Source organism: Rana temporaria, chromosome 3 (genome assembly GCF_905171775.1).
Source record: "Rana temporaria chromosome 3, aRanTem1.1, whole genome shotgun sequence".
In the NCBI taxonomy this organism is placed as follows: Eukaryota; Metazoa; Chordata; class Amphibia; order Anura; family Ranidae; genus Rana; species Rana temporaria.
Genome location: NC_053491.1, coordinates 204,482,809 through 204,497,598, shown reverse-complemented (window position 1 = coordinate 204,497,598; position 14,790 = coordinate 204,482,809). Strand labels below are relative to the sequence as shown.

The 14,790-nt window shown below is 40.8% G+C and overlaps 1 protein-coding gene across 2 annotated transcripts in view; it reads right to left on the bottom strand.

Annotated features, from left to right (window-relative positions):
- The window catches only part of LOC120932057 (solute carrier family 23 member 1-like), a 210,628-nt gene that overhangs the window by 103,083 nt on the left and 92,755 nt on the right, over positions 1 to 14,790 (bottom strand). For both annotated transcript variants that reach the window (XM_040344158.1, XM_040344157.1), the window contains exons 6-7: positions 12,556 to 12,673; positions 1,011 to 1,167 (exon numbers count right to left, since the gene is read on the bottom strand). In XM_040344158.1, the coding sequence (XP_040200092.1) occupies positions 1,011 to 1,167; positions 12,556 to 12,673 (275 nt within the window). The remainder of the gene's footprint in view (positions 1 to 1,010; positions 1,168 to 12,555; positions 12,674 to 14,790) is intronic.

Here is a 14,790-nt window from a genome sequence, read left to right as displayed (position 1 = left end):
GAAAAAATACCATCCATCCAAAGAAATTCCTATAATACCTACAATTTTAAAATAAAACTGACCCATTCAGGTTACACAAAAGTCTAATTCATCAAAGAGCAAAAAACGTGGGCCCGAAGGTGGAAAACAGGACATTTTTGGAAATGGAAAACCAAGATCTAAAGCTGCGTACACACGACCATTTTTAATGTCCTAGAAAAAACTTTGTTTTTCTCGACATGATTATTGTTAAGCCTGCATTGCATACACACGATCGTGAAAAAAGATGCTTGAGTAAAGCGCGGTGACGTACAACACGTACGACGGCACTATAAAGGGGAAGTTCCATTCAGATGGCGCCACCCTTTGGGCTGCTTTTGCTGATTTCGTGTTAGTAAAAGTTTGGTGAGAGACGATTCGCACTTTTCAGTCTTCGTGCTTTTCAGTCTGTTACAGCGTGACGAATGTGCTATCTCCATTACAAATGCTAGTTTTACCAGAACGAGTGCTCCTGTCTCATAACTGGTTTCTGAGCATTCGCGTTTTTTCCCATCGTTAAAGCCTACACATGACCGTTTTTCACGACGTGAAAAACGACAACGTGAAAAACAACGAGAAAATTTAGAGCATGTTCTAAATTTTTAATGCCCATTTTTCTCGTTGAGAAAAATGCTCTGGAGCCTACACAAGATCGTTTTTAATGACAATTTAAAAAATTTGCATTTTTTACGTCATGAAAACCGGTCGTGTGTATGCAGCATTATTTCCATTTTTTTGTTTTTGCATCCATATTTGTGTATTATACTTCTAGATGAAGCTGTGTCATAGTTGAAGTAATAAATAAAAAAAATTAAAAAATTATCTGCTAAACACAAGCACTTGACTCACATTGCCATAATTCGAAAATGTATATTTCTACAATTTCACATTAATACGTTTGAACAACACAACAGATATCTAACGCTGACTTAAAAAAGGGAGACAGGAGATTTTGTTTGTGTGTTTACCCAGAATTGTAGAATCAAACATACCTGGATATGGAATATGAAACCAAGGTGAATTGATTATGGCATCAGTGTTAATATCAGTCCGAGCAGCAAATCCATAATTTACTGGGTCTCTTGGGAAAATGTTGTAGTACGTCAAAATGTAACAAATCAGCCATGATAAGCACATTCCTAATAATACCTTGAAAGAGTTTGAAAGCAAAGTTTTAATTTTTTCTTCTTCTTACAATGTAAAAATAGTAATTACAGACATTTGCAGCAAAATAGTATGGAATTAATTAATTTTTTAATTTAGCCCAATAAAGCTACATTGTTTTCAATCGTCCTTTCATGTGTAAAGGAATCCCATATTTTTTTAGACTGAGCAGGCAAAACGAATAAAAATTCCAGCCGTTGTTTGTGTTATTTGTGAATATGTTATTGTATTTGAATTTTAATAAATATCTGTGGTTGTAATGCACTAGATGTTTGCACCCTCCTGTGTGTTTTTGCAGTTTGTTGAAGACTCCCCAATCTGAGAAGGCTGAAACTTTACATGCCATGACACCAGTAGATGTACCCCTGTCTGAGCACAGGAGTGTTTGAACTTTTAAGTGAAAGTGAACACAGGCTCAAATTATTAAATTAATAATAAACTTCTTAGAATATCTTACCCTATGTGTGAAGCCAGTGATGTAACAATTGCCTAACTCAAGTTGTCACCATTTCATGGGTGCACGTACATTTAGGGATTGACACACGTACCTATTTACTTGAGGCAACTTCATTTTAACTTTGTTTATATTTTTCCTAAAAGATCAGGTTATATATTGTATTTGCATGCCAAAAGTTAGCTTTAGCATATGGCTTACTGAAAATATGCCTCTGATAAAGAGTTGACATAAAAAATGTCAAATACCACCATTTTTAATCTGCAGGGTCCCACAGAATCTGGTGCAGCTGTGCCTAGTAACCAATCAGCTTCTAACTTTAGCTTGTTTAATGAATCTTTTGATATCACTGATATCACAAATCTTGCAGCCTCAACCTCCGCAACATCTCCAAAATACGCCCCTTTCTAACCAATGACGCAACAAAGCTCTTAATTCACTCCCTGGTCATCTCTTGCCTTGACAAGAAACCCTGTATGCATAGGCGTGCGCACAGGGTGTGCCACGTGTGCCCAGGCACACCCTAATCACCCTGTGCAGAACAGATTCCCCCTACTGATCTGGCTCCCCCTCTTTGCCACCACAGCACTTCCGGCTTCCCTCCTCTCCCACCAGTTGTTGCTGTGGATGTTTTAGGATGAGTAGGGGAAGGGGCCAGTAAATATGTCATTTACCGCTCCCTTCCCTTTCTGAATGAAGATCGTGAGTGATCGGTAGAGTGTGTTTGAGCTTTGGGGTGCACACCCTAATGCCAAAGGCTGCGCACACCTATGCCTGTATGATAATAATAATAATAATAATATAAATAGGCTGCAGGCGCTGATTGGATGCCGATCCAGCATGACCGTCCAAAAGAAGTCGGATGTTTGGCCGACTTCTGTCAGGATGCTGTACACACTGGCGGAATGTTGGCCAGTTTCTGTTGAACAGACAACATTCGACCAGTGTGTACCAGTCTTAAAGCTGTTACCCTGTAACCTGAACCCACATCTGTTTTTGCAATCGGCTTAAACGTTGCTGTCTCAGCCTGCCCCTGGATTCCTCTCTGCTCTGATTTCCTGTCAAGACCTGGTGTAATCCCGACCATTTGTCTGCCTGTTCATTGCTGACTGGCTAGTTCCTGACCATAGCTCATTTTTGCTGACTTTCCTGTGTGACCTTGGCCTGCCTCCTGACTGCAGTTCTGCTGAATATCTGGTGTGGCTTTGGCCTATCTCTTGACCATGATTCTGCTGACTTCCTAGTGTGACTTCAGCCTGCCTCCAAACCACTACTCTGCTTTCTGCCTTGCCTGCTGTCAGCCTCTTTGGTTGCCAGCAACCATCTGTCTCAAACAATGCTTGTAGCGTGTCTTGGGTTCCAATGTTCCTGCCAGCTGCTGTTCAGCCTTCTTCACTATGGTGACTTCTCCTTTGGCCCTGCCTCTCAGTGTTCCTATTATTAGTTTGCATGTGCACCTCGCAGTTGAGCCTTTTCCCAGAAATGAGCTTTTATGGACTGGACTTTTGACACTCATGTCATTCTGTACCATCTCATCCCATGTTCTCTATTCCAGGGGTGTATGGACCACAGTTGTAAGGGAATCCCTCTTGTCATCTTGTCTTCTAACCAGTTATGTGATACACATCCTACATATTAGATTTTTCTATATGTCTGTTGGACCAACTCCAGGAACAGAGAATTTTGTCACTGTTGTTGAGTACTCAGATGTACTAATGATGCCGTCAATATTGCAATATTTTAAACAAATTGCCATTAACATTAACCCAATTTAGCATTCTTGCAGTACTTGGCACCCTCTTGCATTTTTGTGTACAGAAGAATTTCCCGATGAAATTACAGCTCCAGAGATCTGGTAGAAAATCATGTTTAAGCTAAGCTAACTGTATAGTATAATTTATTGACTTTACAAGATGAAGATGATAATTTTGCTTAGACTCTTGTCTTCTTTTTTTAGTATTTGCATTCAGTCAAGTGGGAGAAGTAGAAAAAAAAAAGATTTATATGGGTCTGACCTTCTAGCCATGAGCTATAGCGACAGGTTTATTTATATTTATAGCTACTAGTTCACAAAAAAGGATGATATAAAGAATGGCCAATTATATTTGTTGTGCTTACTTTTAGTTCAATGAAAGGTTTATTTCAGAAGAAGTCATTGATACATTAGAAGACTGTCTGACAATGTCTGTGCAAAAATTTACAATGTGTTGAACACCCAGGCAGCGTAAGAAGTTTTAACTGTGTTAAATCTTTTCTCCATTAATCTGCTGGTCATCTGGCTGGAGCTACCAGAGGTTAAGTGACTGTATACTTTTTGTATGAACTGTGTTTCTTCCCTCTTGTAGGAATGACAGTTCTCATTATGAACTGCATGTAAATTGCACAAGAACTGCACCACATTTTTTTTAAGGTTATTAAAACCTTGATCCTGAGATATATATGGCAGGGTAAAAAGGGAAGAATAAATTATGCGTTGTTAACACGGAAAAAAAAGAATGGGGATATGGCATTACCAGACATAAAACGATACTATAAGGCAATTATATTGGCAAGATTAGCGGAATGGGCAAATCCATACACAAGAAAAAAGTGGGTTCAAATGGGAAATACACTAAGCACAACACACCTACAAAACAATATATTGATATCTCCGAAATTGAGAGCACTGGGCATATACACACATCACATAACTAGGAACGTATTTCAATTTTGGGATACAATATACCGACACGAAAAATGGAAATATAATTCCCCACTAATGCCGTTAGCAGGCACAGGGTTTTTTTACGCTAGGAAACTGGACACGACTGGGCAAGCAATTGGGAACCGCACAATTGAAGGATATTATTATTAAATTGGGTAAAATAAGGACAAGACAAGATTCAATTATGACACACGGGTGGAACCAGCTTAGCGAATGGGAGTATTTTTAGTTAAAACACTTAGTTAGCACTATACCACAACCAATTAGAAATGAAAAAACACTAAACTCAATAGAAAAGTTATGTAATAAAGGAAAGCCCCTGAAGCACAGTATATCACAGGCATATGAAATACTAACAGATCTAGAAACGAAAGGACCATTACCCTTCATAGAAAAATGGAAACAGGAACTGGGTAAAGAAATAGAGGAAAAACAAATGATTGAAGCAGTTAACAGTTTTGCAACAGATATAACTACGATTGAAGCAAATTACAAGAGTATGGTACGTTGGCATTTGACCCCAGAGAGAATGAATAAAATACACCCTATTAACTCCCCGTTATGCTGGAGGGGCTGTAATCAAATGGGAACGACAATGCATATATGGTGGGAATGTCCAATAATAAAAAATTACTGGGAGGAGACCCTGGAATATATTGAAGTAGTAACTGGGGAGAAGGTTGTGCAGAATGCCTGGACATGCTTGTTCCATGGCACAAATAAAACAAAAAAGCAATATTTGAAAACACTGGTCCCATCCCTGCATAATGCGGCAAAAGGATTCATTCCAAAAAATTGGTTATTGATAACAAAGCCGACCATAAAAGAGTGGATACAGCGAGTGGATCATATCGCTGCAATAGAGTACCTGAGCCGTGGAGAGCAGGGAAGGGGAGAAAGTAATAGAGCAATAAGGGAGAAATGGAGAGTTTTTAAGTTGTCAGATAAATATGTGCAGGGAATGACAGGAAAAGTTGGAGAATAAAGTATAATAACAAAGGAGGATGTCAGATCAGGGCGGGTAGGGGGAGGGGGCACGGGAAACGGGTAAATGGAAAACCTAGGAAAAATGCATATTTATCTAATTATTTATTGAGTTTGTATATATTAATGTGGGTGTGTTTTGTATAATAATAATTTTCCAATAAAGAATAAAAAAAAAAAAGAACTGCACCACATTCCTGTGCAATTCACATGCCATTCAGTGCAGTGCGATTCAAGCCCATTCAGTTTGAATGAGCTCAGTTTACACCGCATTGCACCAAAGACATGCATGCACCTTTTTTGGAGCAGCACCGCAAACTAATAACATGGTCCTTTTGTACCATGTGATCTGGTGCAGGTAAATGCACTCTGTTTATGACCTGCATTTGAGGTGTTGTTAACGTTAAGCTATTTCTTGTGCTGGCCGAAATGTTTTTTTTATTTAAAATGGAAATTTCAGCCACAGAAGGCAATAAGGCTTCATGCACATAGAAAGCTAAAAACTGCTTTATAATCGCTGGAAAAAAATGCAAATTCTTTAATGTGTTTAGTAGTGGGCTGGAAAGCAGGCCAGAAAATGGGCCTTAACAACGGATGAGTCATCAGCCGTCAGTGGGCTTCCCCACTGACAGCTGAATGTGATCAAAACCATTGTTAGCAATAAGAAAAATGTGAAAAAAAGGCGTGGGATCCCCCCCATCCCCCCAGGTCCTCTGGGTCTGGTATAAATTTAAGGTGAACCCCATGCCAAAATAAAAACAAAACAGCGTGGGCCCCCCTAAATCCATACCAGAACCTTAGGTCTGGTATGGATTTTGAGAGAAAACTCTGCACCAGACCCTTACCTGAGCATGCAGCCTGGCAGGCCAGGAAAGGTAGGGGGGATGAGTGAGCATCTGACAGATTTTAAATAACTAAGGGGCAGGGGGCCACCCGATGATATCACCAGGTGGCAACGACCCCTTGTTACTTCACCAACCTAGCATGCCCTCAGTCGATGACATCACAAGGGGGTCACCCAATAATGTCATCGGGTAGCCCCACCTCTTGGTTATTTAATAGCTGTCAGACCACAGGAGCCTTTGTCAGGACTGGAGGTTTTTTCCTCTCTTTTATCGGGTCAGCGGTGGCAGCGGACGTCCTGATTGATGATGAATCTACAACGGGGAGGCATTTTTTTTTTTTAAAGTCAAAAACTTGTGTTGTGTTTTTGTTTACTTTTTACACTTTTTTGGTGAATGAGTAAGAGTACTATTTACCCAAAACTCATTAACATGAGGGGGGCCACGATCCGAGGGTCTCCCATATCCCGATAAGCCCCCTGCCCGAAGACCCCCACAACCACAGGGTTGTGGGGAAGAGGCCCTTGTCCCCATCAACATGTTAAGGGCATGTGGCCTGGTATGGTTCAGGAGGGGTATGTTCCCCCATTTTCCTGGCCTTCCAGGCTGTATGCTCAGATAAGGATCTGGTATGGGTTTTGGGGGGGGGGGGGGGCATGCCATTTTTAAAAAATAATTTGGTATAGGGGTTCTTCTCAGAATCCATACCATACCTGGTATTTAATTTTTTTTTATTGCTGGCAATGTTTTTTTTTTTTACACTCAGCTGTCAGCAGGGAACACTGACAGCTGATGACTCATTCGTTGTTAGGGACGCGGCAGCCAGCTTCCCAGCCCGCTTCTTGACAACCAGCTTTTCACTGGTTGCTAAGGACCCTGGCAGCCTCCGCTTCACAAAAAAAAAACTCTGCTAAATGCTACTGCTCTAGAACACGCTGGCAGAGGTTTTTTTCTCTCACTAAACTCTCCTGCCAAAAATGCTGATAAAAGCCTATATGTGTATGAACGCATAGGATAACAAGCAGGGGAGTTTAGTTAGGGGCAGTTAAAAACAAGTCTAACACCCAAAATAGCAGCTGTAAAAAAACGCCCAGTGTGAGGCCTAAATATCATTGGAATTTCCTATCGGGCTTGGTGCTATCTAGTTGCCAAATGTGGTATTTTACATTTTATATCAATAAAAAACATTCAACCAGCAAATGGAATAGTCTAAAAACATCAGTGTCCTATATTTCTTATATTATATTATATATGTTTTATTATATTATACACCAGGCAGGCAGCTGGGTGCCTTTAAAATGTATGTAAGGACAGAAATAACTTGATAGAAACTTGGCAGAAATTAAAACTAATATGACAGAAACATTGATATGTACTGACATTCCCACCAATACTCTTTGTTGATACATCAAAAAACTAGACAACTTATGAAATACTGTACAAGGCACTGCAGCCTCCTCCCTGTGCATACCAATGTTGGTGCCTGGGTGGAAGATGCTGGGCCACATCTACATGATTGCATCAGGCCCAGTATTGCCTCTATGAGTGTCTGTCAACTATTTTTTCCATCTATTATCCTTAAAGCAGAGTTTCGTCCCTCCCCCCTCCCAAAAGAAAGAAAAATAAAAGTCAGCAAAAATCAACCCCATAGTTTTATGAAGTTATTTTACAACTGCTTTAACCACTTGCTTACTGGGCACATAAACCCCCTTCGTTCCCAGGCGAAAATTTCAGCTTCCGGCACTGCGTCGCTTTAACTGACAATTGCGCAGTCGTGCGACGTGGCTCCCGAACAAAATTGGCGTCCTTTTTTCCCCACAAATAGAGCTTTATTTTGGTGGTATTTGATCACCTCTGCGGTTTTTATTTTTTGCGCTATAAACAAAAAAAGAGCGACAATTTAAAAAAATATATATATTTTTTTTACTTGTTGCTATAATAAATCTCCAATTTTTTTAAAAAAAAACAATTTTTCTTCTCAGTTAAGGCCGATACGTATTTTTCGACGTATTTTTGTAAAAAAAAAAAAAAAAATCGCAATAAGCGACTGGTTTGCGCAAAAGTTATAGTGCCTACGAAATGGGGGATAGATTTATGGTTTTTTTGTTTTATTTTTTTTTACTAGTAATGGCGTTGATTTGCGATTTTTTTGTCAGGGCTGGGATATTGCGACGGACGTATCGGACACTTTTGACACAATTTTGGGACCATTCACATTTATACAGCGATCAGTGCTATAAAAATGCACTAATTACTGTATAAATGTGACTGGCAGTGAAGGGGTTAACACTAGGGGGTGAGGAAGGGGTTAAATGTGTTTCCCTACATAGTGTTCTTACTGTGTGGGGGGAGGGGGGTGACTGGGGGAGGTGACCGATGCTGTGTCCCTATGTAAAGGGACACAGATCGGTCTCCTCTCTCCCTCACAGCACTGTGGCTGTGTTCCCGACGATCGCGAGTGTCTGGCGGACATCGCGGCCGCCAGGCACTCGCATCGGCTCCCGAGCGATGCGCCGGGCACGTTGTTTCCCCGCTGCGCGCCCCCAGCGGCGCGCACAGGGAACAACAACAGCAGGACGTCTATGGACGTCCACCCGGCACTTGAGAGCCGCGCTGTGGACGTCTTTCGACCATAGCGCGGATCTCAAGTGGTTAAAAGAAACATTGTTGGGCAAAAATGTTGTCACCTAGCAAAGAACATCGGATAAAAAAGACGGCGCCTCTAAGGGCAGCAGCATTAAGACTTTATTGGCCAAAGGTTAAAAAACATTTACTACGGGTAGAAGTTAAAGACTCATCATATGCCAACGGCATGAAGAAGGAGCCTATCAGATCTCTGCGTTACGCCCAATAGATGTCACTTCCGGCCCGTGCATTCCACTCTTGTTCTGGGCGCATTTCCGGTGACATCATCCATGAGTCCAGCCGCAGCGTTCCATTCTGGGTTATCACAACACAGCTTTCTCTCCACTGGTCTCCTGTCACGCGGTTTTCCTCTGCTGGACAGCCAGGATAAATAAAACCTTGCCGTGGACCTGACCATCCTAGGACTACCCCTACTGCTGGACTCCTTTAAACAAATGATGACCCTTTAACTTCTACCTCTATTAAGTATTTTTTAACCCTTTGGCCAATAAAGTCTTAATGCTGCTTAGAGGCGCCTTCTTTTTTATCCTTTTCTTTTAGAGTTGTTGCTTTTCTCTTAAAGTGCCGCCTCAGTGCTCTATACAGACGTTCATCAACCAAAATTACACCTATCCTCTTGGGGACATTCTCTCTGGTCAGACACAACTATCCAGAAGTGCCCTTCTTTTTTCTTTATCCTAGCAAAGAACATCACCTATGTATTATTTATTTATTTTGAATAGCAAGAAATCAGATTTTGAAATGTATTTTATGATTTTTTTTTTACAGGAATTATCATTAGTTTATATAGGCAACAACTCCAGCACTGTCCTCATTTTTTTTTCCTGTTTTATAGAATATGCACCATTGTTAAGCTAGAGATTGGTGTAAGGTATAATTGTTGAAAGGTTAGGAGTCAGGCACCATGAAGAATAAATTAAAATGTAAAATCTATTTAAATCTTATAGGGCCACTGATTAAAGAACTATTCCTGTAATTAACCCCATGCTACATTTTCTCTGACTATAATTAGGTCGGATATCACTACTATGGTTATATTCATGAGCTTATGAAAGAATTCTATTCAATATCTGTAGATATGCTATGCACTAAAGGAACAATAAAAAATATATTGTGGCATACTAAGATGATTCCTCTTGATAAGTCGGAGATACAGAATGCTTTGCACACAGAAGCCAACAGACACGTGTGACAGAGAGTGTATTTTTACACTATAATACATCTAATCTTTATAGAAACTTGTGTTTGCATTCTTGAAATGTGTTCACTTTCTCCGCCCTTTCTACTTTCTATCCTTACATTGCACCACCTTATATGACCAAACAGAAAGATAGCAATGCTGTGTAGGAAGTATCAAGTGCACATCAGTAGTCCCTCACAAGAATTGTTTATATTGTATATATCTAATGCAACCGATTCAGTGCTAAGAGGTGGAGGCTGTGTTTTGTCATGAAACCGAAGCAGTGAGCTGTGGTTATAGAATACATCTAGACATTTGTTCTGTACAAAATGGCTTAGTGTTTTCTTCATTGAATAATACCCTTAAAGCAGAGTTCCGGCCACAATTTCACTTTTTAAATATAAATACCCCTGTAATACACAAGCTTAATGTATTCTAGTAAAGTTAGTCTGTAAACTAAGGTCTGTTTTGTTAGGTTGTTACAGCATTTAGACACTTTATAAAATAGAAATTGACTGGGGCCATCTTAAGTGTGGGCATCATGAAGCCAGACTGTATGACTTCCTGGATTTCAGCCTTGCAGATCTTGCACATGCTCAGTGCTGCACAAGCAGTGTCAGATCAGGTTTCAGCACCTGTGCTGTCCAAGTCACATGATTCTTTAAGACTGGGGAGTGCACAGACTCCTGGTAAGTTACACCCACTACATTCCCAGGAGTCTGTGCGGTGCATTACGCACCTAGGTGCAGGAAGTGGGAAGATTAACTATTCTGCCTAGCAATAACACTTTGAAGGCATCTAAAAAAAAAAAAAATTTCGTAAAGGACTAATGACATTTTTTTAAAACTACTGATGTAATGTTATATTTATGGGTGGAACTCCACTTTAATTAGTCTAATAAGCTTGTCCAGCTCCTCTTTAATCGTTCTTACCTACTGTATGTCTTTGCCTACTAGTGACTGAATGAATAGTTAACCAATACTGCTATCAACCTACAGTGCACACCTTTGGTATAGCCAGAGATGGATATGCTATACCTTTTTGATTCTGATACCCCTCATGTGGCAATTAGAGGAGTCTCTGGAGATGACAAAATAGGACTATATGTGTAACAAATTGAAAGTGGCCAATATGATAACAAAAGGCTTATGCTTAAAAAAAAAAGGCTGTTTATACATTACACAATTTTCTTGTACAATTATTCTTGTGGTTTACTAAAACCATACAATATGACCTAACCTAAATATATAACTATATAATAAACCTAAACACTTTCAATTTATATGCAATCAGACAGGCCCATGCACTATACAGTTGAAGCCAAATCTAAAGGAAATTGAATACGAAAATCATTTAATGTATGGCCAGCTTATAATTATTGAAAGGTTAGGAGTCAGGAACTATGAAGAATAAAATAAAATGTAAAATCTGTCAGACCAACTCTAGTACACACGGGTCGAAGGTGTCAGAAGGTTTTTATTGAACCAGCCGATGCCACCCGACATTCGGCCCGTGTGTACTGGAGTTGGTCTGACAGATTTTACATTTTATTTTTTTCTTCATAGTGCCTGACTCCGAAACTTTCAACAAATATAAGCTGGCCATACATTAAATCACAGGAACCTCCTCAAGAAGTAGATCCATCTATATATGGCCAACATTACTGTCATTACATAGCTAAAATGAACACAGACATCCTCAATTTTTCTGTTTGTTCTGTTCTGTTTTCTGTCAAATCTCTTACATAAAGGGGTTGGTTTATTTAAACTGGAGAGTGCCAAATCTGGTGCAGTTGTGCATGGTAGCCAATCAGCTTCTAACTTAAGCTTGTTCAATTGAGCTTTGACAAAAAAACTGGAAGCGGATTGGTTTCTGTGCAGAGCTGCATGAGATTTTGCACTTTCCAGTTTTAGTAAATTAACCCATAAAGAGTAAAATCTAAATAAAAGAAAAAAAAACTGTTGTGTCTGTATTCTTCATTTTATTGATGATTGGATCCATATGGTGTTCATTTGTCAATCATTTACTCTAAGGCCTCGTACACACGGACGGACTGTCCACTGAAAACCGTCCGCCGGACCGTTTTGAGCGGACATGTCCGCTCGGAGATTTCTGTCTGATGGTTGTACACACCATCAGACAGAAATCCGCGCGGACACGATACGCGGTGACGTGGCCGCGCCATCGCGGCGACGATGACGCGGTGACGTGCGCGGCCCTGGAAGGTCAATGCTTCCACGCATGCGTCTAATCACTTTGACGCATGCGAGGGCTTTCGGCCGAGCGGACATGTACGGTGAGTCTGTACAGACGACCGAACATGTCCGATGGACAGGCTTCCAGTGGACATGTTTCTTAGCATGCTAAGAAACATATTTCCGCTGGAAACCTGTCCAATCCGCCGGAAAATTGTCCGGTCGGACGTACAGACGACCGAACATGTCCGCTGAAACTGGTCTGCGGACCAGTTTCAGCGGACATGTTCGGTCGTGTGTACGGGGCCTAAGTGTGTTCCACAATATTAACTTTAGTAAAAAGGTTAGATTTATTTTGTTTGACTTACTGGAAATAGCTTGAAAACAGGATATGTGCTGATTTTCCATTTTCCTTTGCTATAGGAGATCAGTGGCATTTCTATATTCCTCAGATACTGGGAGAAGATGATGATTAAAGCAATAGTTCTGAAAAAAAAAGTTTGCATTTTTTTTTCCATTCCTTTTTTCCAAGTGAAGTTACATATGAAAATAAGTTTCCAGTACCTTAACCAGTCAAATATCGCAACCATTTGACATTGTTTTGCAACTACTGTGTAATAGATAGATCAATAAACCATGATAATGTGAATCTAACTATAAACAGGGCACCCCGATATACTAGTGAACCCCAAAACTGACCGCAAAATCACCTCCCCCTACTTCTTCCCCATGTGCAGTACCCCAGTCCACCAGATGGGGGGGGCCTGTATTCACATTTACACATTGTATTTCAGTTATGTTGACACTGCTAATCTGAATTATCTTGAGGTTTGTAAACCTACTTGTGCCCTACATATGCCCTGTGAAGAGACACTGATGTGTCACACATTTCACAGAACCTGCCTACTGAACTGCAGAGGTGCTGAGATGATGAGTTTTAAGAGACAGACAGCAAGGTATCATGTGATATAAACTTAAAGTAAATGGCAGAGGAGGAGCTGCAAAGCATGCTGGGAATCTAGGAACCTGTGGAAAGAGATAACCAGTAGACAGAAAGCACTCACATCATAAAGGACATTTTTTCGAGTACAATTATGTTGAGTTGACAAACATAACTATTGTTTGTATTGCTAGTACAATGCTGAAGTTATAAAATGAAAGTGTATGCTGAGGCAAAAGAAAATTTGTTTTCAAGTTTGAATAGAGTAGAGAATGGTTAAGACCCCTGTTAGGGCCAGGGCCGCATGTCTATTAAGGGTGCATGGGCACTGACCCCGTCCATCGTTGCATCCCCTATCCATGTGTATAACCCCTTTAAGGACACTGGCCCATGGATTCCAATGTGGAGGGACTGTTTTTTTGAAGCACCGATTAGAGCCAGAGGCTCTAAAAGGCTTTAATATGGGGTGGGCTCAGGTCGCAGCGAGTGCGCTCTGAGCCCAACAAGGTAAGTTACAACAGCGAATCAATATTCACTGTTGTAACACTGATCCTCCCCCCTGCCAATCAGGAAACTGGTTTTGACACTGGTCACCAGATTGGCTAAAAGGACAGGCCATCCTATTGGACACGTAGGAGGAGGAGGGAGGAGCCGCACGGGGGAAGCCGCCATAATGCAGAGGGGACACAGGAGCTGCTGCCTGCCACTCATAGGAGCCCGCAACCCACCACCCAAAAGAGCCCGCAACCCGCCCATAGGAGCCCGCAACCCAGCTGCTGCCCGCCGCCCATAGGAACCTGCCGCCTGCAACTGATGGGGTAAGGAGGTTCCGCCAACCGACCAACCGGGGAGGTGGTTGCTTGCCAAAAAAAAAGACCGCCACTGGTCAGGTCTCTGTCCAGTCAAAGAGATCTTCCTTCACTTTCTGTCCTATAAACAAAGCAGGAAGTAAGAGGAGATGGCTACATAGCCAGAGGGTATCCTTCTTAGTAATCAACAGAACAAATTTACCTATAGAATATTTCACTTCACCTTATTTTGCAAGGACATCCAAACATTTTAGATTTCCCCCCACTTCCAGCCTTGGCAACAATAGCCACCAGGACTAATAGAGGGGACACAGACAGCAATAAAAACCTGATGGGGGTTCACATTCTCTCTCAAATCAAAGAAAAAAGGCTTTGAAAAATACATTAAGGTGATATATGTCTTTAGCCTGTTTTAATCGCTGACATATTTTTGGGGCATTGCAGAGGTGAAGTCTTCCCACCAAAGTTTCCATATACTTCTTTCTAACCTAAAGTTGCTGAAGTTATTTGAATTGTTTCTTGAATATTGGCCTCCTTTTGACAGCTGTCTGGAAATTGTGATGGGTTGTCTGCGACCATGATAAATTCTGGTGCCCTGTCTCCCTCTTTGCTATATTTATGTATGTCCAATAAATAACACCACACAATCTACAAAGAATCAAAGCAGTTTTGTGTTTGTTCTTGAACTTAGGTCACATTTGTGTTGTTCCTCCTCCTTTCCAGCGTTTGGAGAAGTTGTTGCTTTTAATTACCAGGGTAGGTCAGGCCTTTCCTTTGTTAGGAATTTAAATCTTTTTTTTTTTTAACAAGAAAGCACTATTGTTAATTTTTTTAGAGGCTCCTATTTAGACGTT